The sequence below is a fragment of the Mus pahari genome, chromosome 10, assembly GCF_900095145.1.
Source record: "Mus pahari chromosome 10, PAHARI_EIJ_v1.1, whole genome shotgun sequence".
NCBI lineage: Eukaryota > Metazoa > Chordata > Mammalia > Rodentia > Muridae > Mus > Mus pahari.
The window spans coordinates 37,556,724-37,579,724 of NC_034599.1; the positions used below are offsets into that span (position 1 = coordinate 37,556,724).

General features: G+C 44.6%; 1 protein-coding gene across 3 annotated transcripts in view; it reads right to left on the minus strand.

Annotated features, from left to right (window-relative positions):
- Window positions 1-23,001, minus strand: part of Tbcel (tubulin folding cofactor E like) — an 85,404-nt gene that overhangs the window by 22,715 nt on the left and 39,688 nt on the right. For 2 of the 3 annotated variants that reach the window (XM_029543484.1, XM_021207068.2), the window contains 6 exons: window positions 15,088-15,237; window positions 13,420-13,559; window positions 8,007-8,188; window positions 6,441-6,697; window positions 2,696-2,822; window positions 1,028-1,144 (listed from right to left, as the gene is read on the minus strand). In XM_029543484.1, the coding sequence (XP_029399344.1) occupies window positions 1,028-1,144; window positions 2,696-2,822; window positions 6,441-6,697; window positions 8,007-8,188; window positions 13,420-13,559; window positions 15,088-15,237 (973 nt within the window). Of the gene's footprint in view, window positions 1-1,027; window positions 1,145-2,695; window positions 2,823-6,440; window positions 6,698-8,006; window positions 8,189-13,419; window positions 13,560-15,087; window positions 15,238-22,393; window positions 22,475-23,001 lie in introns of those variants that run through there. The other variant, XM_029543485.1, reaches the window with a different exon arrangement.

A 23,001-nucleotide genomic window follows, 5' to 3' on the forward strand; every position in this document is an offset into this window, starting at 1 on the left:
GTCTAGTGAGGGCCCCTGCTGGTCTAGTGAGGGCTTGTCTAATGTAAGCCTTGAAGATTCCCTGTTGCTGTTTTTGCCACTTGGGAGTTTTCTGTTTAATTGTTCATAGTGGGTTTTATTTGTTTGTTTGTTTGTTTGAAGACATTCAGCCCTTGCTAACCTCAAACTCACTAAGTAGATAAGGATAGCCTTAAACACCCGATTCTCCTACTGGACTCTTTAATGCTAGGATTACATATGTAAGCCACCAAACCTAGTTGTCACCACCACCTCCTCCTCCTTTTCTTTTCTCTCCCCTCCTTCTCTTCCTCCTCCTCCTTTCTCTCCCCTCCTTCTTTTCCTCTTCCTCCTCTTCTTCTCCCCTCCTCTTCTCACACTACCCCTCCTCCAAGAAAGGGGTTTGTACCCTACATAATCATGGTATCATTGATGTCCTGGTCCTATATCCTCCTCCTCTTCCAGAGGTCTGGAATTACTGTCATGTGCTGCCATGCCCAGCTATCTCTTTTTTCTTTTCTTTTTTAATTCTTCAAGGATACTTTCTGTCTTCTTCCTTTTCTTGAATGTGTATGTGCATAGGTGGCTATGGATGTACATTACTTCAGAGAGTGTGTGTGGCAGTCAGAGGACAGCCTCAGGAGTCAGGCCTCACCCGAGACAGTCTCACTGCTGATTCTCCACTATGTATGTCAAGCTTGCTGGCCTGAGAGCTTTTGACTCTCCTGGCTTCCCTCCCATCCCCCATCATGGCTAAGACGGTGGCTGTGCAGCTGACTTCCACGTGTCCTCAAGCTTTCTCAGCAGGTGCTGTCACCCACTGAGCCTTCTCCACGGTCATGGCCCACAGGCTGAGAAGCATAGTACTATGGAAAGGAAGATGTCTGCTTTTGTGTTTTCCTCTTCTCTTTAAAACCTACTGACAAAGTCCTCCAGGATCTAGAGATCAGACCTTGTCCCAAGGCAACGGCTTTTCAATGGCCCAGTGCTCACTCGACAGAGCCTGCTGAGCCGATAGAGAGCACTTCACCTGAATGGCACTTCCTCCTGTGGAACATCCACGTAGTACCGGATGAAAAACCTCTCGGAATCCTCTCGCTCACCATCCGTCACAACACTGCCATTGAGTTTGGAAACGGAGGGCAATCTGTAAGTCAGAACCACAATAAAGACATTTTAGGGAGCTGGAAATAAAACAATTGGTCGTTGTTTTTGGAAGGACATAGCTGGAGGGGCCTTGCTCCTGTTGAAGACTGATGTGCAGTGAGGTCATCAAAAGAATGCAAGAGTGCTGCATTTCCAGATGTGGCACGGATGTTCTGTCTTAAACCTGACCGCTCAGAGCACAACACTAGGACACACTTTCCAACACAGGTGGATGGGATGCAGGCCAAGCTATGGGTCTAAAGTATCTACCAGCCAACGTAACACTCTTTCTTATACTGTACATGTGTCTATGTCTGTGTACACACTCACATGTGGGGATGTCCACACAGGCCCCAGGAGGGTAACAGAGTCCCTAAAGTTGGAGTCATAGATGGTTGTATACCACCTGTCATGGGTAGTACATAAATACTGGGAACTGAACTCTGGGCCTTGGAAGAGCAGTGGGTCTTTTAACCACTGAGCCACCTCTCCAGCTCCATTTTAAAGAGGGAAAAAAAGGTAAAATTTTAACAATATATCTTATAAAATTCAATATAACAATATAAACATTTCCACATGTAATCAATATTTTAAAAAGTAAGTCATACACTCTTTTGTAGTCTCTTACTCATATAAATGAGGAGAATTCCTGTGTCTGTTTTAGAGTTCAAATTAGCCAAGTTTTTACTTTAAGTACTCACAGACACCCAGGCTGGTGACTGCCATGTTAAATGGTACATGTTCAAAATGTGGTACGTATGATATGATCATATAACTCACAAGTCATCTTATACTTGTAAATGAACTGTGGGAGGAGTAGAAAGCCCAGAGCCTGCCTACCATGAAACTCAGGCTTCCCCAGGAGGGAATGCTGAGTCCTCTGACTGTGCTAAGAAATACCCGCATGGCCGTGTGGACCTGGGCATTAGCTGAGCAGAAGGATCAGTACTGTGCAGAAGGAGGAACTCGTCTGCAGGAACCTCAAAGCCTGCCCTTCAAGCGCTCTGTGTGGGGCACACGCAGAGAGCAGAGCAAGCCCCCGGGGCCATTTTCATTTTAGCCAAAATTTTTTCTCTGCTAACAGTTCACGTAAGCACATACACGCTGGTGGGAGGCTTCACCGTGTGCAGAGGCGCATCAGCGACAGAGGAGGTAGAGAGGAGAGAAGGCAGTGACAGCCAGTATTCTTACGGAGAAAGCAGGCGCTGCTGAGCACAGATCAGTCTCTAGGACCACGTTAGAGGAAATCAGGGTGCCTCCATCAGACGACTCACCACCAACAGTCTTTCACCTCATCACCCAAATGGGCTTTCAAATGTTCTAAGTATTTAAAAATGAAAGGGCAGAACATACATTTACAGGAGAATTTCCCCTGTGGCCTCAGCAGGACAGCTCTGTCTTGCTCACTACAGCACATTCCTTTATACAGACCTGAGCTCCACCAGAGCAAGCACACCCCGCTCAGGAGATGGGACAACCCACAGCTCCCCTAAGAGTGCACTGCCCCTTAACGTCCTTTCAGAAGGACAGAGACGACAGCAGGGTAACACACCTGGCCACCACCAATTTCCGGCGCTCCTCTGTGGTATATGGCTGCAGAAGAGGGATTCCTAGCAATCTCACTTCTTCAAGCTTGGGGAATGAATTTAGTTTGTCAATGTCTTCCCAGGACTGCAAACCTATTTGAATAAAAGACATTATTTAGGCAAAATCGAAAAGAACAAAAGGAAGAAGATAAACACAGACAAGCAGCTACCAACAGTTCCTGGAATGTTGAGGGGGTAGCAGCCAGTCAGACACCTGACCCTTTCCTAGGATAGAGGGATGTGGGCAAACTCCAAAACAACTTCCCTGGAGAACGGGTCCAAGGGCTGCTTGCCCAGACTCTCATTGGCTCAGAAACTAAAGCAAGAGGATCCGGAGTTCAAGGTCAGTTTGGACAGGATGGAGAGACTCTCTCTCAAAAGTAAGCAACTAGAACAACCAACCAACCCATTTTCCAGAGCCTCTCTCATCTTTGTGAGCTCAGTAGTGAGGGACAGAGGGGGAGGGGGTTTCCAATATCCTCCCATCTCCCAGTCCACAGCAAGGGCTTCTAACTGGGTTGTCATGGTTACAGCAAACAGGGAACATGCTATGCTATGACTTCTTTTACTTAAATGCCGACTCATGGACTGTGAGTGTTAGAGGTGATGGGGGCATACCAACTTTCCCCAAACATGTTCTAAAACAGGACAAGAACAGGAAAACCGGAGCTAAAACTTATAGTTTCTTGCTACCCCCATGTGAGTGGCAGGAAACAGGTCCAGAATCACGGCTAACACCAACCTGACCCATGAGCACACTGACCCTGGACCCTGAAGTAGGGGGAACACAAGTCAGGTAAGGTGCTTAATTCTAAAATGCGTTTCTCTCCCTGGCTATGAGCAACTGTATCATCCAAACCTGACGTCCCTCAGGCAGGCTTCATTTGGCCAGCATCCTAAGAGACTCAGGGCCAGTTTTACAACACGGAAATCCATCTCAGAGAACACAGTTACTTTGTATTTTCAGCAAGGGTGAAGTTGGAATGTACAAGAGCTTTGGCACACGGTTGTCTGTGTCATAGCTGTCCTGTCCTTACTAGTGGGCATGTCTACTCAGATGAAAGAGAGGTATGGCAAGGGGTGTCAAGTTATGAAATAAAAAGCTTCCATGTGCAAAATACCCATTTTTAAGATGCACTTCCAGGGGCCAGTGAGATGGCTAAGTAGATGAAGGTAAGTGATACCAAACTGACAACCTGAGTTCACTTCCCCAGGACCTGTGCGGTGAAAGGGGAGAGCTGACTTCTGGAAGCTGTCCTCTGACCTCCATATGTGTGCCATAGTATGTGTGTGCACATACAGCACTCCCATCACACAAAATAAATAAGTAGATATAACCATGTTTCCTACTCATAATCATAACCTCTACAGTAAATTAAACTAAGTTTATCTTTTCCAGGTTTAAGTCACAGCTTTTTTTAGTACTTAGTTGTTTTAAGAAACAGGATGAAAACTGGACCAAAAGATTGAGTAAAAGTCAGATTGGGGGGCTCTGCTGTGGTGGAGGTTGTGGAGGTTGTGGTAGTGATGGTAAAAGATATGTTTAATAAAAACACACTAGTGGAAATACACAAGGACTTTTAAAACTCAACGAGCTGAGTCTGGTGGGACAGGACTGTCACCCCAGCTGCCTGAGGGGCTTAGGTTCAAGACTGGCTTGGGTAACTTAGTAAGACCTTGTCTCAAAATAAAAAATAAAAAGAGGGGTAGGGACATAGTTCACTGATAGAGTCCAACTACAATCAAATTACTAGCAACCTAACAAAAACTCAAATTACAACTGACTAATAATTCAACCTGTTTCCTGTAGCAGTTACTTCTAGACTAAACTTTTCCATCTTGGTGGAAAATGCTTAGGATAGGGTGTTCATAGGAGGGTGGAACAATGGAAACACTCTAAAGCAAGTTAAGTCCTAAAGGGAAGCAAGTTCCTTGAGACAGTAAGTAAACAACTTAAGAACAATGTAGGAAGTCCCTGAAACTGACCAGATTCAATAGGTCATACCTTCTCCAAGAGTATAAACAGTGAAGACTGCAGAGTGTAAACCTGGCAAAAGCAGAGACCAGCCCAACTGTCTAGAAGAAATATTGAGCAGCTGAGGCACTTGAAAAAGGACACCCTCCAAATTGTTGAGATTCCTGCAGGTTGTTCAGTGTGCTCCGGGTTCCCAGTTCTTGTGAACTATCACACGTGCTCCGTGGACTTTGGTGTTGTCTTTGAGTCATCTCTTTTGTAGGTAATCCCTCACCCATATTTCTATAAATATCCCCGATAAAAGTCACTGGTTTATCAAGTTAGACTTTGGTGGTATCTGTACTTTGGTCTTTCATCTGTCCCTTATCTGGGGTGTTTGCTCTCCTCTTCCCAAGAATAGTGTCTTACAACAACACAACACAACTAATGACCCAACTACATATGACCCAGCTAACAACCTCACTATAACTAAAAGTACAAACCCCCCTCAACAGACACCATAGGCAGCAAGGAAGCAGATGAAGACCCTTTCCCGAGGGCACTCCAAGACACCAATTAGACGCCAAAGCATACCTCACTGCCACCCCCGAAGCTGACAGGCATGGGGGCAACACAGCTCATTCACAGCTGGGGGAAATGGAAAGTGCCACAAGTACTTTGAGACTTGGGGGTTTCTTACAAAACTAAGCACAACTGTATGGTTCAAGTATCATGCTTTTATTATTTACCTAAACAAAGCACAAGCTCATGTCCACTTGCAAATCTACACAGATAGTCATAACTTTATTCATAGCTGTTCAAGCTTGACAATAAGCAAAAGCCCTTCAGTACCTGCTGGATAAACTATGGTATACCTAGAAAATGGAATATTGCTCAGGGTTCAAAAGAAGAAACTATCAAGCCATGAAAAAGCATGAGGGGCTTACATGTGAATTGCTAAGTGAAAGAAACTGATTTAAAGCCTCACATGGTGTGACTACAAGTAAACACCCCTGGGGCAAAGGCGGGAGTGCAGAGACAATGGAAAGATCAGGGGTGGTCAGCACTGGAGGGATAAACAGGTGGACCAAGGATATGGGAGAGCACGGAGCTTCTCTGTGCACACCACGTGGAGGAACTGTTTTGTTCATTTCTTAAAGCCCACGTGCACCTGAGGGAGATGATGGGCTCTCGGATGTTTGCCAGAACCAGTTCAGTGATGGACTGCTATAAACATAGAGTGGCTGTGGGAGGTAAATGGTGGGGGTGGGTTGTACATACACTGCCACCATCTGTACTTTCTACTGAAGTTTGCAGTCAACCTAAAACTGGTCTTTAGTAAAAATCATTAACATGTATTCATTTTTGTAATGCATAGGATTCAACAGCAATAAGGTAATTATCAAAGAGGTATTGATGAGTACTTTAAAAGGCTAGCAGACTAGGATTCCTTATCCTGCGTCTAGATTAAAATGATCTAGTTTATAATTCTTTTCCTCTGTCTTTTAATAACTAATTCATCAATTTCACTTTACTTCTTTTACATGATCCTTTTAATGTATAAAATAGAAATTATGAGTATAAGTCTATGCTCCTGAGTACTTATTAGAGTGCTTATGAAGATAAGGGATGTCCTAACGTAGTGGATCATAGGTTCCTGCTGGAAACCCACCCAGTTACCAGCATAGCTATGACAGAAACTCATTTTTACCAGCTTGATCAGTCTGACACAGAACGAGGACAAGCCTGTGTCTTACCTGACTTGTGGAGGCTGATGGACCGCAGATTAGGGAACAACCTAGCCAGGGAGTCAGCAGGCTCCTCGATAGCATTCAAGTGATTGTTGGCCAGGACCAGGGTATCCAGTGAAGGAAACATTACACCCAGCTTTCGGATTTCAGTCCAGTCTTGGAGGTTGTTGTCTGTGATGTGTAGGAGCTTGAGGGAATGACAGCAGACAGAAGGACAAGACACTGTTTCATAGTCATTAAGGCACAGGAAGAGCTCCTCCAACCTGCAGAGAGAAGAGGAAACAGCCAGTTGTTTAGAGTAGTTGTGTTTGATCTTTACGTACACTGCCATATGTATTCAATAGATAAATGACCCAAGTACCAGTAAACCCAGGAGGCTGGGCCAGGAAGAGCATCAATTCAAGGCTAGCCTGGGTTATGCAGTGATAACTTGACTTAAAAACTAAAACTAAATAAATGTGCACTATATGTGAGACTCTGGCATGCACCACAGCGTGATTTCCTGATCCCTGGGAAGGCGACCTCCCGTGAAGCAGGGGTCTGATGTAGCCACTGCTTGGCTAAGCCCTTGCTTTCCTGAATGCCAGAGTCTGCAGCACTTGAAGAGAAACAGATTTAATAAAATGTAGCAGCAGTGAAAGAAAATTCCAGAAACAACATGGACAGATGTTTATAAAAAGAAACAGTAACTACCAAATCCTTACCCTATGCCAGGCCTTGTTCCAGGAACATTAATATAATGGTGTCCACTTTACAGACAAGGAAACTGAACCCAAACAGGTTAAGGGCTTGTCGAAGGTCTCATGGTCAGCATGTAGCATCTGAGTTTAAAAGTTAATTCAACTGCCACATCTAGTTCTAGCACCTGAGAGGTATCGCAAGGAGAATGAGTTGTTCAAGAGCAGCCTCAGCACCGAGTGAGTTTGAGGCCAGCCTGGGCTCCATGAGGCCTTGTCTCAAACAGACAAGCAAACAATTTGAAGCCATGTTGGATGCTCTACCCAGTGAAGAAGGCTCATTAGACAGACAGTGAGGAACTAAGGGCAGTAAGTAGGGCGAGGGGAGATCCTGGGGTCTTGGATAAGTTCTATATTTAAATAATCAAAGAAACTACAACTTCATGTCTGTCAGAGGTTTCCTCTGTATGGATATAGCATAAGCATACACAAACAGAACAGAACATTTCTCAACTGACAACCTAAAGTATAATCTCTTTTTAAAAATTATTGAAAAGAATGTCAGGCCCTCTTTTTATCAGCCCTTTCTCCTCCCAGAGGAAAAGGCTGATGCCTGACTCAGGTAATCAGAAGATTACAATGGAGAAAGGCTGCAGTGCTCTGGAGGGCAAGTGCCTCTCAGGCTATCTTCCCAGGAAGGACGCCATCCCACGTTGCCCCTGAAAAGGTGAGCGGGCCACCCCGCACCCTTGTTCCAGTGGCTTCATTGTTTCTGAAGCTTCTCATTCTCTATAGCTCTAGAGTTTCTGAGATCAAAGATCAGCAGAGAATTCTATGCAGAGAGTGGATGGTGACACTCGCCCGTGTCCCACCCCTCCATGCCCCAGGGGCTTACTCTGGCAACTCCTGCAGTATGGTGTGCACTGTTTCCCACGATGCTTTGCTGTTGTTGAGGACGAGTTTTCGAACCCCAGAGAAGGACCCAGCACATGTTCTCTCTAAAACTGACAGACTCAGAGGATTGGAGCTCAGGTTTAGAAACTCCAGTTGAGGGACATTCGACACAATCTTACTGACCTGTGGAGAAAAAGAGAAGCTTCAACCAGGCAGCAACTAGAGCTTCAAAAGAACAACCACATTTACGAGGGCCTGAGCGGGTTCAGGTGAAGGGCCTTCTACACTGGGGAGTACCACTTAGCAAAGGCATGTACAGAGCAGCAGAAGGAACGTCAACAAACTGAGGCAAATAATTTAGTCTGTTTCCAAGAAGGAGTACCATGGCTGAGAGTTAACAGCACAGAGTGTCCCTCGGTGGCCATTAGCAAGGCCCTGATGCTGCCCCATATAAAAGGATAATTTAGATAGCATTCTAGGCTATACATTTTTAAAGAACTAAGATTAGGCCATGCAATTTAACTGTGTTCTCCCTCCCATTCTCAACACCACATTAAGTCTGAGTAAACACTTCTTCAATCCCCAGCCCCAGGGTTCCTGTAAAGATCTATGTGCTCAAAACTGACTGGAGAGACATCACCACTTAAGGGTGTTTCCAAGACAAACCAAATTTTAAGATGTAATTATTCAAAATTCCAAAGCATCCAATATAGATACATGACAATAGATGAATAGTAGATAGACAGATAGAATAGACGGATGTTGATGAAGAATGATCACCAATTTATGAGTTACTTAGCAACTTATATATAAACAAGTGGGGCAGGAGACTTGACTGGGCCTAACTACTCACTCTGCAGTTCTCGCTGCCCTGACACAGCTTATCTCATTAACTCTTAGTCTGCCAGATGTGACTCTTTATTATGACAAGTGAAACAACTGGAGCTCAGAGATGTTAAATAATCTGACTGTGGTCCCACAGTACATCATGAGTATGACCTGGAGAAAATAAAAAGCAACTGCAGAGATGCTGACACGGTCAGTAAGGACCAAGTGAAGGAAGCATGGAGTGATGGCCAATGCCTGCAAATGTACTAAGGCGGTGTTCGAGTCAGGCAGGAGGGAGCAGTTAGAACTGATTTCAGACTTGAAAGGCTTGGGTCAAATCAGCTCCAACACTTGTTAGCTGACTAGTGTCAGACACATCACTTAACTTTTCCAAGTCTGTTTCCTCACTGGTGAAATGGTTAATGAGGTACACATGATGCCCCCCAGGGCTAAGACCTGAGCATCCCTTTGTTTTCAGAGCTCTGGAGGAGATGCAGAGAGGAGCACACACAGAAGGTGAGCTGCAGCATCGTCAGGCCACAGCATCTTCTCAGTTCCATGATAAGATTAACTCCAGGATGGCTGGCAGAAGTCTGTCAGAGGGGAAGGCCCTCACATTCACTGTCCATCCATTCTGTACACTAAATGTTACACAGATGAAGAAGTGAACTACCGAACAGGAAGAGGCACTGAGGTGCTGTCCAAAGCATGAGGGATCTGGACAGGCTGAGCCTACCCCTGCAGTCACTTCTGTGGGTGAGTGCTACCAAGCCATAATGCAATGTGTGGCTAGAATCGGAAATCTAGACTGTGACTGCACACAGCTTAACAGCTCATGCAGGGGCTGACAATGTATTACATTCCATGACTGAAATACCAAGGAGAATGATTTTCACACAGAGGACAATGACCAGCTACCCTTCACCTCTTTTGAGGAGGGTGGGGAGTATGAAATTCTGCTTAATAACTTCAAACAAAAGTACAACTCCTATTAAATAGAGATAAAACACAAATCCTTCTCCAACATCCTCTTGCTCATCCGTCTATATTCCTGTAATAAAAAATGAGTAACTTAAAAGGTTGGAAAACAAATTCTGGGCTCTTCCAAGCTAAGGGCTGTGCGATGCTCTTTTTACCATCTACATTAGCCAACAGCCAAGTACACTTGTACAGCCAAGTATGGTGAGGACACTGTGTATGTCCCCAAACACTAAACTGGACAAAAGCTAAGCAATCAGGTGGGAAAAGTTATGTGTTAGAAATATGCATTTTCTCTTTAAGTATAAAGATCAAAACGGCTTCCTGTGTAACCTCACACTGAGGATAAGAGTCAGGAAAATACAATGTTGATTAGACTGATAAAAATTTACTTATGAAGCCAGGTGTGGTGAACGCCTTTAACCCCAGCACTCAGGAGGCAGAGGCAGGTGGATCTCTGTGAGTTTGAGGCCAGCCTGGCCTACAGAGTAAAAGTTCCAGGATAGTCAGGGCTATATGATGGAAAATTTTCCCAACAGCAAAGGTGACACACTCCCCTGAGTTTCTAAGACAGCTCTTCACTTGGTGTCTTTAAGTAAAAAATAGAAACGACTCCCCTGGCTGGAATGAGCTGAGCTCGTCATGTGCAAAGAACAACTCGCACCAGCTCCCAGGCCCTGCAGCCCCAGGGTTTCCCAGGACCCTACCCTGGCATCTATAAAGGAAGAAACTAAAGGTGTAAGGAAAACAGAAAAGAGATTGATGATAAAATCTGTAATTTATGTCCAAGCTTTTCTCTGCCTCACTCGACTGGCTAACTCCTCCCTCTCCTCAAATACTTTATTCAATTTCTTTTAAAAAATGGTTTCAATAAGAAAAAGGGTGGTGGAGAGATACATTGGAAAAGGTTGGACAAAATTCTACCCAGACAAAAATTCAAGTCAATAGCTAAGAACCACAATTGCTTTATATACAGGTGCCCAATTAAGAAAGGCAGACAGACACAAATTTCCCTCCCTCCAAAGTATTACATTTCTCACCATATGTGTTTTAGCCTTGAGAAATATAGCAGCTAAGATCATAAAACAAAAGAAATGGCTCATTACGTGTAATGTTAGCGACCACTCAGAAAACTCAAAGAGCATACTATGTTACTTTGTTCAACACTGCTATGCTAATGCAGGCTTTATTCAAATGGGTTAATGTCTAGGGACAAATAATCTTTTTCATGATCAGATACATGTGTTGTAAGGAGCTGAAATGTGATGTCTTAAACCCAGTGACCTATGGTGCATTTGTAGCCTGGTGAAGAGTTTAATTGAGGCAAAATAATCAATCTTCTTTTGTAGTTGGCACTTCTCTAGTCTCTTTATGCTCTGGTACTTACTCTAAAAGACTGGGATCAACTGCAGTTAAGAATAAGAAGGATTACAAGGAATGGTGAAAACCAGAATAAACTGGAAGAGAGACCTGAAAGCAGCAGCAGCAATAGGCTACCAGGTACATAGGAGGATGCTCAAAAGGAGTGCAGAGACACTCAAACACAATGTGCAGTCCTGGCTGGATGCAGTGTGGTCTTGGAAAGAACACAGACCTTTGCTAATGTAGAGAAATAGCCTGGTTCCTAGCATAAGCTCTGAGTGCTGGTCCATTCTACAGCTAGCTCCCTTCTCTGAAGTGCAATGACACCATTATTAAACTGCTGACCAGTAAGCAGAAACTCTGGTATATATTCAAAGCAGGGGTAAAACACAGCCTGTGTGCAATTTTCAATCTTCCAAACAACAAACTTGAGAGGATTCAGCAGGGGATGGAATCAGAGGGGGTGTGGTCTGAACACCTCCCCACACCCCAATGCCAGGGCCTAAGTCTACCCAACTCTGGGGAGCCAGGGTTTCAGCAGCAGGATCCAGGAGAGCCATGGGTCTGAGGGGTTAGCAAGGTGACTGGCTTTTTCTGCACCTGGGTAATGTGGACAGAAGATGCCTGGTGACTGTGTGTCTCAGAGGGCCAAGAAATTACAGAGAATGATTTGTGAGCAGTGAGATATGTAGTTTACACAGGCAAACAGATAAATGTATGCATAAAAGCTACCTCTCGAGCAGCCCAAGGAATCACACCTCACTTACAAATCAGGTGACAGAACATTCAAGAATTTTGATAAAAATCCTATCAAAAGAGAAACTAATACTACGTCACACACACAAGATTAAACAGGATAGTGGAACAGATGTTTGAAAAGTTCAACAAACAGTATTCATGATTTTTCTTAAACAAGAAAGCTGTTTTAGGATTTGTGTAGCACTCGGTAGCTACAAAAGATTCCAATGGTTAATGACCAGTATGTAGGGATGAATGAGGGGGAGGCTAGAGGACAAGGTGAATTCAGGGAGGTCATAGAAAGAGTTACAGCAAGCAGATGTCACCAATCCATAGATGCAGTCAGTCATCCCTTAATGCAGGCAACAGACGTCTGACTCTAGAGTGTCTGTAACAAGACAAAAATCACCACCAGAACCAAGCGCGCATCTCTAGGAGTCAGCAGGTGACCACACCACGCTGGGATAAATTCTTCTGCAGCCGTGGGTGCTCTGGGGGACTGTTCCTGACTGAACTGAGGGCCAGGGGAATGTGACACATAGACAGCAACCCAGGCTGAGGCCACATGACAGGGAAGAGAACAGTGGGATTAGCATGACTAAATCGAGGAAGCTGCCAGGTTACATGCTCACAATGTGCACTACATGCTCATGATGTGCTGCAAACGGCAGTGCAGACATACATAAGGTTCTAGAAACAGCAGAGCTGTGTGATGTGGGACCTTCCTCAGGATTCAGACCTTGGTTGCTAAGCAAGGAAAATGGAAGAAGGGTGCCATGCAGCCAAGTCCAGCATGACTGTGCTGCTCAGCAGTCTGTGGTGCAAGAGTGGAGGTGGCAGGGAACCACAGGCATGGCAAACCCACTAAGCAAAGTTCTCCAAAGAGTCAAAGCAAAGACAATGAGCGTAATCTAAGGCAGGAGAATGAACGGGGGTGTGGGGGTGCGGGGAGAACTGGTTTATCCTTTGTGGTGTTTCTATCAGGTAGGTAATGGTATTGATAATAACAAGAAGGAATGTCATGACACTGTTCCTGGGTAGTTGAGTTACTCTGAGGTCGAAAGACATCAGTTTTATCAAAGTACTCAACACTTGATTAACATAAGGGAAGTTGTGAGGATTTGTCACAGATTTCAGTATCAAGAAAAGGACTAGAGTTTTGGCTTCAGAAGAAGCACTTCTAAGCCAGTCTGCAGAGATATAGAAGTGGAAGCAGAGGACAGGGGGCTGAGAAACAGAAATGTTGTGAGCAATCGAAGCTCTGAAGATGCATCAACCTTCTGATGCCCGGGATAAACCGTCGCCACGCTACTCACACCAATAAAAGCAGGGTCACAGCAATAAGCACCCACTGAAAGTCACCAGAGGTAGCTGGCAACTTGCTGTTGACCTGAGCACATAGAGATGGCCGGAGTCTCAAGTGAGGACCACACTCAGCAGGACAGAACATCACATAAGCAAGCAATAAGCATCGCTATTTCCCAGAGGTGGTGATTCAAAGACTTTACCTCATGCCAGTCTTGGAGCTTGTTGTCAGAAAGATCGAGTTCTGACACGTGAGCACAGAAGGCTGCGATTTCTCTTTCATCTCCTGCGCAGGTAATCCCGCAGCTGTTCAACACGAGCACGCTCGGGAGGTTGAGGCGATCTGAATCATTGGAAACACAAAACACTTGCTCCACTCAGCCTCGTTCTTGCCCGTGTACATTAGCCCCCAGGAGTCATAAGGAAACCAAACTCTATCTCCTGCATTCCAAGAGGGTCTTGGGACCTTGAATCCTAAAGAGAGTTAAATCTGGGCCAGGAAGAGCTCAGAGGTGCTGGCCCCCCTCCACGGTCTCCCCGGCTCTGCCCCCAGCCACCAGCAACCCCTCACAATCATCTTGCCTGCACCTCAATCCCAGCTAACTTGTGTCTCAGACCACCATCGACTGACCTCAATTCTGTAGTTCTAAAAAGCATTCTGTCCCACTCTTTTCTCATGCTCCTTTTAAATGTTATCTCAAACTACTAATGAATTATCTGCTAAACCACCTCTGTCAAGCTTGCCTGTTCCAAACATCCTCCTCACTTAGGGGAAGCCAATCAAAATGCTGTTTCCTTCGTTCCTGAGGATATCAATGATTCCCACTTTACACTCATGTAGTAACAGATTTTCCCTTATGAAAGTATATCTTTCTTTAAAAGTAAATTCCTAATTGGAAAAAAGCCTTCAGAGTCTGAAATATGCAAAACTCGGGTCAGCAGAAGAACAGGTCTGACCATGCCTGCAATAAGGTGCATAAGATGCATGTATCATAACCCCATCTCACTATCCTACTGAAAGGGATAAATGTGACAACTCAACCACTTTTTCTCCCACTTGGAAAAAAACAAGGCCACCTGAAGGTCGTGATTTCTAACTTGAGACTTCACATTATATGGTTTTTCTATTAAGTACTATTTAGTATCAAATTTCTCAGATGTAGAAAACAGCCTGGGCCACAAACTGCCAACTCAGAAGTCTATTTCTATAGAGTGGAAGAGAGTTATATTGAAAAATGACTGTCAGCAGACTCTGTGCTGGGATAAAAGAGCAATTCCCTATGAACCACCTTTAATTACAGAGAACTGCTGCTAAAATCTGTTATGGTCAGCTAAGATGCAAGGGCTAGAAATGCCCCATGCTGCACACTCCCTCTCCTAGAACGTCTGTCTCCTCCTAACCACACTCGACATTCTCCAAGGACCAGCTAACCTTTGAACCTTTCCTGATAGTATTATCTTCTAAATTTCATTCTCAGTCACTGTGGTTTTCATTTGGCTCAACATAAGCTACATTGTGTTATAGTTTCAGAAATGTGAATGTCGTGTAATCTAATCCAAGAACCCATGGAGGTCCTCAAGGGCACAGGCCGGCCTGTACTATTCTCTACCCTCCAAGGAGCTTGAAAGGGTGTGCCCTTGCAGTATTATTCCCTAAGTATTAGTCTTTCCTGGAAAGGACAACTAAGATGCTTCCAGCCAATCTGGAAGAATCAGTTCTCCGAGGCTCTTTATGGATACACTGGAATCATAGCACGCAGTGATGACCATCTGACTCAGAATTCAAAATGAAGGCACTCATTCACAAACAAGGTGATGCTGTGATCCAGCCTAGAGAATCGCCCACAAATTCTTTGTTCTACCTTCCTTACCTTTCATAGGCGAGCCCTGGGGAGTGGCTGGGACATGGACTCCCACCCCAGGGCCACGGCGGTAAGGGAAGTTTTCAGGACTGTATTTTTCACACAATACTTGCATGAAACTTCTCCCACTAGGCTGGTCCATCTTCTTTTCTGAAAAGTCTATAAGAAACCAAGAAATCATCAAAATTATCTACTTATTGATGTAAGAACGATTTCTTGTTCACAAGGAAAGAGGCTGGGTACTGGAGAAGTGTGTAACATGCTACTCGTCAGGCAAACTTCTACTGTGGTGAGCCTCTGCAGTGTCAAGGGGACAACACTGATCACACAGCATGGTGTGGGCCACGTCACCAAGAAGTCATCCAGCACTTAGAGGAGGGAAGTTCTTCCAACCATGGGTAACAAGAACATTGATGGCTGCTTTATAAGGTGTGTGTAGTAATTTGAAAAGGCAGAACAAGATGGTACAGATTAAACATCAGACTAAATACAAACAGTTTGCATGAACCCTCTAATACTGTCTTTTGAGAAACTGAGTCTTTCTTCATAGAAACAGAACCTGTGTGTGTGTGTGTGTGTGTGTGTGTGAGAGAGAGAGAGAGAGAGAGAGAGAGAGAGAGAGAGAGAGAAGAGAGCGCATGTGTGCACACACACTTGTACTGTACACTTGTCTTTAGAAATGTATGACTTGGTCAGGCGGTGGTGGCACACACCTTTAATCCCAGCACTTGGGAGGCAGAGGCAGGCGGATTTCTGAGTTCCAGGACAGCCAGAACTATACAGAGAAACCCTATCTCGGGAAGGAAAAAAAAAAGTATGACTTAGCCATGGCTGACATGATAGAAATACGTGTGGTAGTTTCTGGAAATCTTTAAGCTAGCCAGTGCTTTCCATCAGACCACCCACTTCCTGCCCTCCTTCATTCTTTCAATGCAGAAGAGATGCCTCACTGGATCCTAGGTCCAGAAAATAAGCCTGATGAAAGTGGAACAAAAGCCAAAGGGACCCAGGTTCCCAAACACGCCACTGACCTAAGCTCTCAAACTGGCAGATAGACACCTTTGGGATTCCAGGGACAGACAATGATCTATTTTGACATAAGCCACTGTCCTCCATTTCCTGATCACCTTCTAAACCTAAGCCTACCTAATACAGAGTGCTACTTCTTCTAGTGCTGAATTTATGTAAAGTTTTCTCTATTTAATCTCACCTAAGGACCTAAACACTCAGTAACTCTAGCATTTTCTCTGCACTCATGCACATATTAAAGGAAAGAATACTAAACACGCTGACTTCTGACAGCCTGATAACCCACTACCCTCAGGGACTGGCCTATGCTGTGTTGTCTATCAGTCAGGATACAGACAACTACAATTAATCTCCAACCATCAGCCACCATAATACTTTTTAAATGAATCAATAAAAAGCAGGATGGCGAGTGAGAAGAAGCAATGGATGAGGCAGGCACAGCAGCGAGAATGCCCTGGCCTACGACTGACTTTGGGAAACCCGGTGTTGCCACAGCAGCTGCAGGCAGAAACCACTGCATATCCCACTAACAGCTGAGTGGAACAGGGAAGAGCTGGCCTTTGAGGAGAGGGATATAACTTGTTTGGTTGGTTTTTGTTTTGTTTTGTTTTTTAAACTCATCTTAGTGCTTTAGTATGGCACAGATATGACAGAACCAGAGCCGAGAGCTAAGTAGCCAGGAAGACGCTGTAAAAACACAGGCACGGTGATGAAGAACTAAGCTAATATCCCAGGAGTCACTCGCTGAGTGTGGGAGGATCAAGGCAGCTTTAGTGAGCAAGGCTTTGGGGAAATACGGGGGCTAGCAGAAGGGAGGTGGGATGTAAGGCCAAGCCTTGGGTTTCTGATGCTGACCATCAACTAGTACCTTTAACTGCACTTCTTCCGTGGATCATGTGGGGCACTGGATGATACTCTGAGAAACATTATAAAGTTAGGTGGCAAATGCTGGGTGAAGATGGAGACTCAAGATGGAGACTCCGATGTCAACCTTAAAATAGGACATGTTATGAGGACTAGGGAGACAAAAGAACCATGAGATGCCAGGGACAGAGGAGGCAGTAAGTCACAAAAAAAGGAGCAGGAACAGCCAGAGCGAGGGCACAGCCCCCAGGCTAGGATGAGAAGTGAAGGAAGATGGGGTGGCAAGCCCCTCACAAGCTAGAATAGAAAGGCATGGGCAGCCGTCACTATTTCCCCTGCAAACTGACAGAGACTGGCTGGAGAGACTTCCCAGTGCTTCCTAGTACCCCACATTCTCCCAGAGGACCTAGTTTGGTTCCGAACACCAACAGGGTAGCTCTGTAACTTCACCAACAGGGTAGCTCTGTAACTTCAGTCCTAGGGGATCCAAACATCTCGTCTGGCATCCTTGGGCTCCAGGCATGCTTGTGCTGCACATACACATAAGTAAGTAAACACTCATGTACATCAAAAATAAAAATAAAAAAATCACTAAAACCAACTAGAGACTTGAATGCAGTTACACATTAGCTAGGGAGGCGAAGGACTGGAAGACACCAATGGGAACAGACACTAAAGGGCTTCTCTGAGAGCTGTTTGATAGCAATCAGAAAATGCTTCAAGTCGCTCACAGGGAGTGCTGACGTTTATCTCACCTTAGTAACACTGCTTTCCTTGTGCTTATACAGTCAAATAAGTCAAATGCTGGCTTTCTCTTAGGCTATTATAATAACTCTAGCATTAAATTATACAGGGGGAAGAACTGTGGAAATCTGTAGCTTCCGGCGCTAACTCAGAGCATCCAGTACAGCATGCCGTATACAGCACGGGCTTGGTCGATGCTGCTGAGCACTAAAACCACTCATGTCTACAGTGCTGAGTGGAAAAAGCAGACACTGTGGGAAGAGGGTAGATTAAGCCCCACTCAGTTTTTACCATTTAATAGCTCTGTGACTAACAGCAAGATGCTCAACCTCCTGCAGTAGCAAACGTGTCAGCCAGCATTTAAATCTTTCTGTAAAAATAAACACATCCATCTAATTAGTAGGCAAATATGATCTTTTCCTTTAATAAATGGTAAAATTCTATGTATACCAAGTAGTTGTTTTAAGATAAATCTTTCTGATTATCAGGAAATGTTTGATTTATATATTTTATCTATTCACATACTGCGGAGAAGTAAATTCCTTGGATGAAAGGAGTGACACGAGGACAAAGGTTTACAAAGCCCTGCTGTAGACACTTGGGTCACAGGGCCACTGGAGAGACTGTCAGTGTGTTATCTGGATTCCTCCGCTGTAGTAAAGCTCCAAGCTCCACGCTCTCTTCATTCCGTATGGACACTACGGTGAGGTGGAAAACCCACGGACACAGACTAGGTACATATGAGCTAGTCCCTAACCGGTCTTTCCTCCTCACCCATGGATGAGCTGAACCTTGCCCTCAGGTTTGTAGCAAGAATTTAAAGGAGATTTCTCTTTTTAGGTCTTGGATGGACCCAACAATACCTCTTCTGGGTATATACCCAGAAGATCTTCCAACTGGTAATAAGGACACATGTTCCACTATGTTCATAGCAACCTTATTTATAATAGCCAGAAGCTGGAAAGAACCCAGATGTCCCTCAATAGAGGAATGGATACAGAAACTGTGGTACATTTACACAATGGAGTACTACTCAGCTATTAAAAACAATGAATTTATGAAATTCTTGGGCAAATGGATGTATCTGGAGGATATCATCCTTAGTGAGGTAACCCAATCACAAAAGAAGTCACTAGATATGCACTCACTGATAAGCGGGTATTAGCCCAGAAACTTAGAATACCCAAGATACATTATGCAAAACAGAAGAAAACCAAGAAGGATGACCACTGGGTGGATACTTCATTCCTCCTTAGAATAAGGAACAAAATACTCATGAAAGGATATAGGTACAGAGTCAAAATTTAGAGCTGAGATGAAAGGATGNACTATCCAGAGACTACCCCATTCAGGAGTCCATCCCATCATCAGCCACCAAACCCAGATACTAATGCTCATGCCAGTAAGATTCTGCTGAAGGGACCCTGATATTGCGGACTCTTGTGAGGCTATGCCAGTGCCTGGCAAACACAGAAGTGGATGCTCACAGCCAGCTATTGGATGGAACACAGGGTCCCCAATGGAGGAGCTAGAGAAAGTACCCAAGGACCTGAAGGGGGCTGCAACCCTGTAGNTGGAACAACAATATGAACTAACCAGTACCCCCTGAGTTTGTGTCTCTAGCTGCATATGTAGCAGAAGATGGCCTAATCGGCCATCATTGGGAAGAGAGGCCCCTTGGTCTTGCAAACTTTATATGACACAGCACAAGGCAAGGCCTGGGCCAAGTAGTGGGAGTGGGTGGGTAGGGTAGCAGAAGTGGGGGGAGGGGTATAGGAAACTTTCGGGATAGCATTTGAAATGTAAATAAAGAAAAAAAAAGATTGCCTACATCAATTAAGAGTGTAAGTAGCTCTGAATATTTTTACTCCTATTACAGTCTGTTTGGCATTACATGCATATCTCTCAATTAGGAGTGAATATATAGAAGGGAGACAAGATTGTTTGAAAACTATAGAATAATAACTTGTTCTTTTTTGTAACTCTCTTTATGGGCTTCCTTTCATCTTACCCATCTAATTCATTTGCTACAGAAAGGAATAATAATGAAAGCATGGAGATTGATCATCCAATTTTTAAAATAATAATTCTAAGAACTGATAGCTTCCAATGTTGAATTCTAGTTCTGGAATTGTTTGGCAGTTTGTGCAGGAAATCTGTGTTGCCACTTGATCAGTATTGTGGCATTAAGGCCAAAAGTTCTTTTGGAGTCTTAATTTTCTTACTTGCAAGATGTGGAAAACTGAATAAAATTATATATGTATACATAAAAAAAAAAAAAGAATTTAAAGGAGAAAACAGCATGAACATAGTAGTAGCCATTAGACTGCCTGTCTTCAACCGCAATGAAACATATTTACTGGCCTTTGTTGAATCATTAGAGATGTTTAGAACTCTACACATGTTCACTGACTACATGCCTATCCATGGAACAAATGTTTTACCTGTAAAATTCACACCAGAGGAGTATATAACAGGTCACCTTGGAAACACCTTGAGCACTGGCCTGCACTGTTTAATCCCTTTATTTGTAAGCTTACTTTGGACAACTGTTTTAGAGCTATGAATATATGACACTGGTCTACACTCTTTGACACTGATCTAGTTTATTCCACCTAAGGAGTGCTAGGTGTCTTAACAGGGCTAGCGTGGCTTCAGGAACTCTCCGACTGGCAGGTTCTTTGTTTATGGAGAGTTGCCACCATCAACAGCAGACAACACAGGCCAGGGCTCTGCCACCAGTGAAAGGCTCCATGGCTCTTAGCAAAGTCTGTCTCAAGCAGAACCCCAGTGCAAGCTTTTAGAAATGGTTAACAAAGCAATTGGAGCAAGTACACTGTCCTCTGCCAGACATCTGCCAGTTCAGAAGACTGAAGTGTAGGGAAGGCAGACTGTCACCATGGCAATAAAGGTCTCTGTGTTCATGTGGCCTCTTCAAGCTGGAGGCTTCCGAAGCACTTCCACCTACATAACTCAGGGGCAGCTAACTTGGATGCAACTTAAATACAGAGCTCTCATTCATGTGAAGATGAGAGCCCAGGGATAAACAAACAAGCATGGGAATCTGAAAGTTTTTCCCTTAAGCCTTCAAGCTTGACAAGAACTCTTCCAAAGCCAGGTCTGGTGCAGCCAGCCTGTAATCCTTACTACTTGAGAGGTGGAGGCAAGAGAATCTAAGTTCTAAGATATCCTGGACGACAACTGATTTCTAGGCCAACTTAGTAAGGCTTCGTCTCACAATAAAAATTACTAATAAAAAAGGCTAGGTGTACAGCTTAGGATAGTCCTGGCTTTGCATATACAAGAGCCAGCTTCAGTCCCCAGCACCCTCAAACCAACCTCTTGCACATATTCAGGGTGTGAAAATATCTAGAATCCTCTCTGGGATTACAAAGTGACCCCCAGGACCCTTTACTGGTCATTTACGGAAGAGTCTTACAGCAATGCAGGTGCACATACACGCCTACATGGCCGTCCAATTAGAACCTTAAGCGGGCCAAATGGATGTGTAACAAAATCTACTCAGATCTGCTGTGTTTCAGGAGGAACGGGAGGTGGGAAAGGAAGGCTGAAAACCAAGAAGACTGAAAAATGAGGAAATGTAGAATGGAAAAGATCTTTAACTCAAGCCTTTTAAAAGGTTTGAGGGTAATCTATGACTTTCTGGAAATAACAGGAGTCACATTACACCTGTCTACCTCTGCAGTTGGCAGGGTTCAAATGCATTTGTAAAGCTGTTCTCAATTGGTGCGTGAAACCCGGTAGCCAATGAGCCAGGAATCTTGGGTGATGCTGCTGGGTTCCATTACAGGTGGAGGAACATGTGAAAATCTCAAGTCTTTTGTGCCTCAAGATCCCACGTCAGTATTCTGTAGCACGCCTGGAGAAAGTCACAACAAAACACAGGCTGGAGGATAAGGTGCGCACAGCGGCGCTGCCAGGAGGATCACTATCTGAGCAGAACACCCTGTCCCAAGTACAGACTGCCTGGACTTTACATTACCACCCCAAAAGGGTGAGTCACCAGAAGTATCAAACTCAACACAGAGGGTTAAAGCTGACCTGGATGCTAAAGTTATTCAAGATCTGGCCTCTGGTGGTAAGCAATGTCAATATTGCCCACAGAAGCAACGTGGAACAGTGTGCTTCATAAAGCATAAATACTAGCAGCTCTGCTCATGACTTCTCAGACAGAGAAATAGAAATACAACCTCAGAGTGCCAAATGTAAAATCAAAACCTTATAAAAATAGATTTATTGGCTTGTATATGCACAGGCTATCTCTAGAAGGAAAAAAAGAGTTGGAATAGCAGAAACAACTGATGCAGAGGGAAGGAAGGAGGGAGGGCGGCAGAGAGGAGCCTCGCCACTGCCAACTCTGAGGCACCTGAAGCAGCAGACCCAGGTGCCATCGCTCAGAGTGGGTGCTTTCATGTCACACATACAGGAATGACCTAATGATTTGTCAAATGCTTTTTTAAAAATTATGCTTTTATTTAATCTCAAGATTTATAGTTTCTATGAAAAATTCAAGTTGGGTTTTTTGGGGGGGTGTAGAATAGATATTATTCTAATAATATTAAAGGAATGAAAAGGGAAGAAAAGAGAAACAGAACGGAAGATAAAACAGAGGTTGGTAGTTTTGTAAAATTCGGTGGAAAAGTGGGTGTGCGCATACCTGAGCCTAGGAGTGAACTTCAGCAGCCGGATAGGAGAGGAGTGGAGGTGAACACGCAGGTGACCAGGCCACCAGGCCCTACAGCTCCGCCCTGCTCCCTCACAAGGGCAACGCAAAGCTGCACTCTGGACTATGGACTGTACACAGGGCTTTCAGGGACTCCCTGACATACCTCTGCCAGCCAAGTGCAATTACACAACTATACCAGGAAGCAGAGGTGCACTCAGGAGCCTTGGGAACTTTGGGCAACCAGGTCACCAGGACTGGAGACTAGCAAAGGCCTTCCCCAGAGGAACACTCTGGCTGGTCTCACAGTACTGCAGCAGTCGGTGGCTGGTGACCAGAGTGACACTTTAGAAGAAATAAACACTGCCTGTCCTAGGCTAGGGTGGGGCTAGACCTTCAAGAAGAGTTTCCATAAGTGGAAACTATCTTTGATTTGGACTCACTTACATACAATAAGTCAGTCTTAGCTACTATCAGAAGTAGGGCACCATAGTAGCACGTCTCACCATCTGAGGAAGCAGAAGCCCGCCCTCTGGAAGCATCTACCCGCCCATCCTGACTTAGGGAGGGAAGGAAAGCACTGCCCAAGTGCACCTTCACCA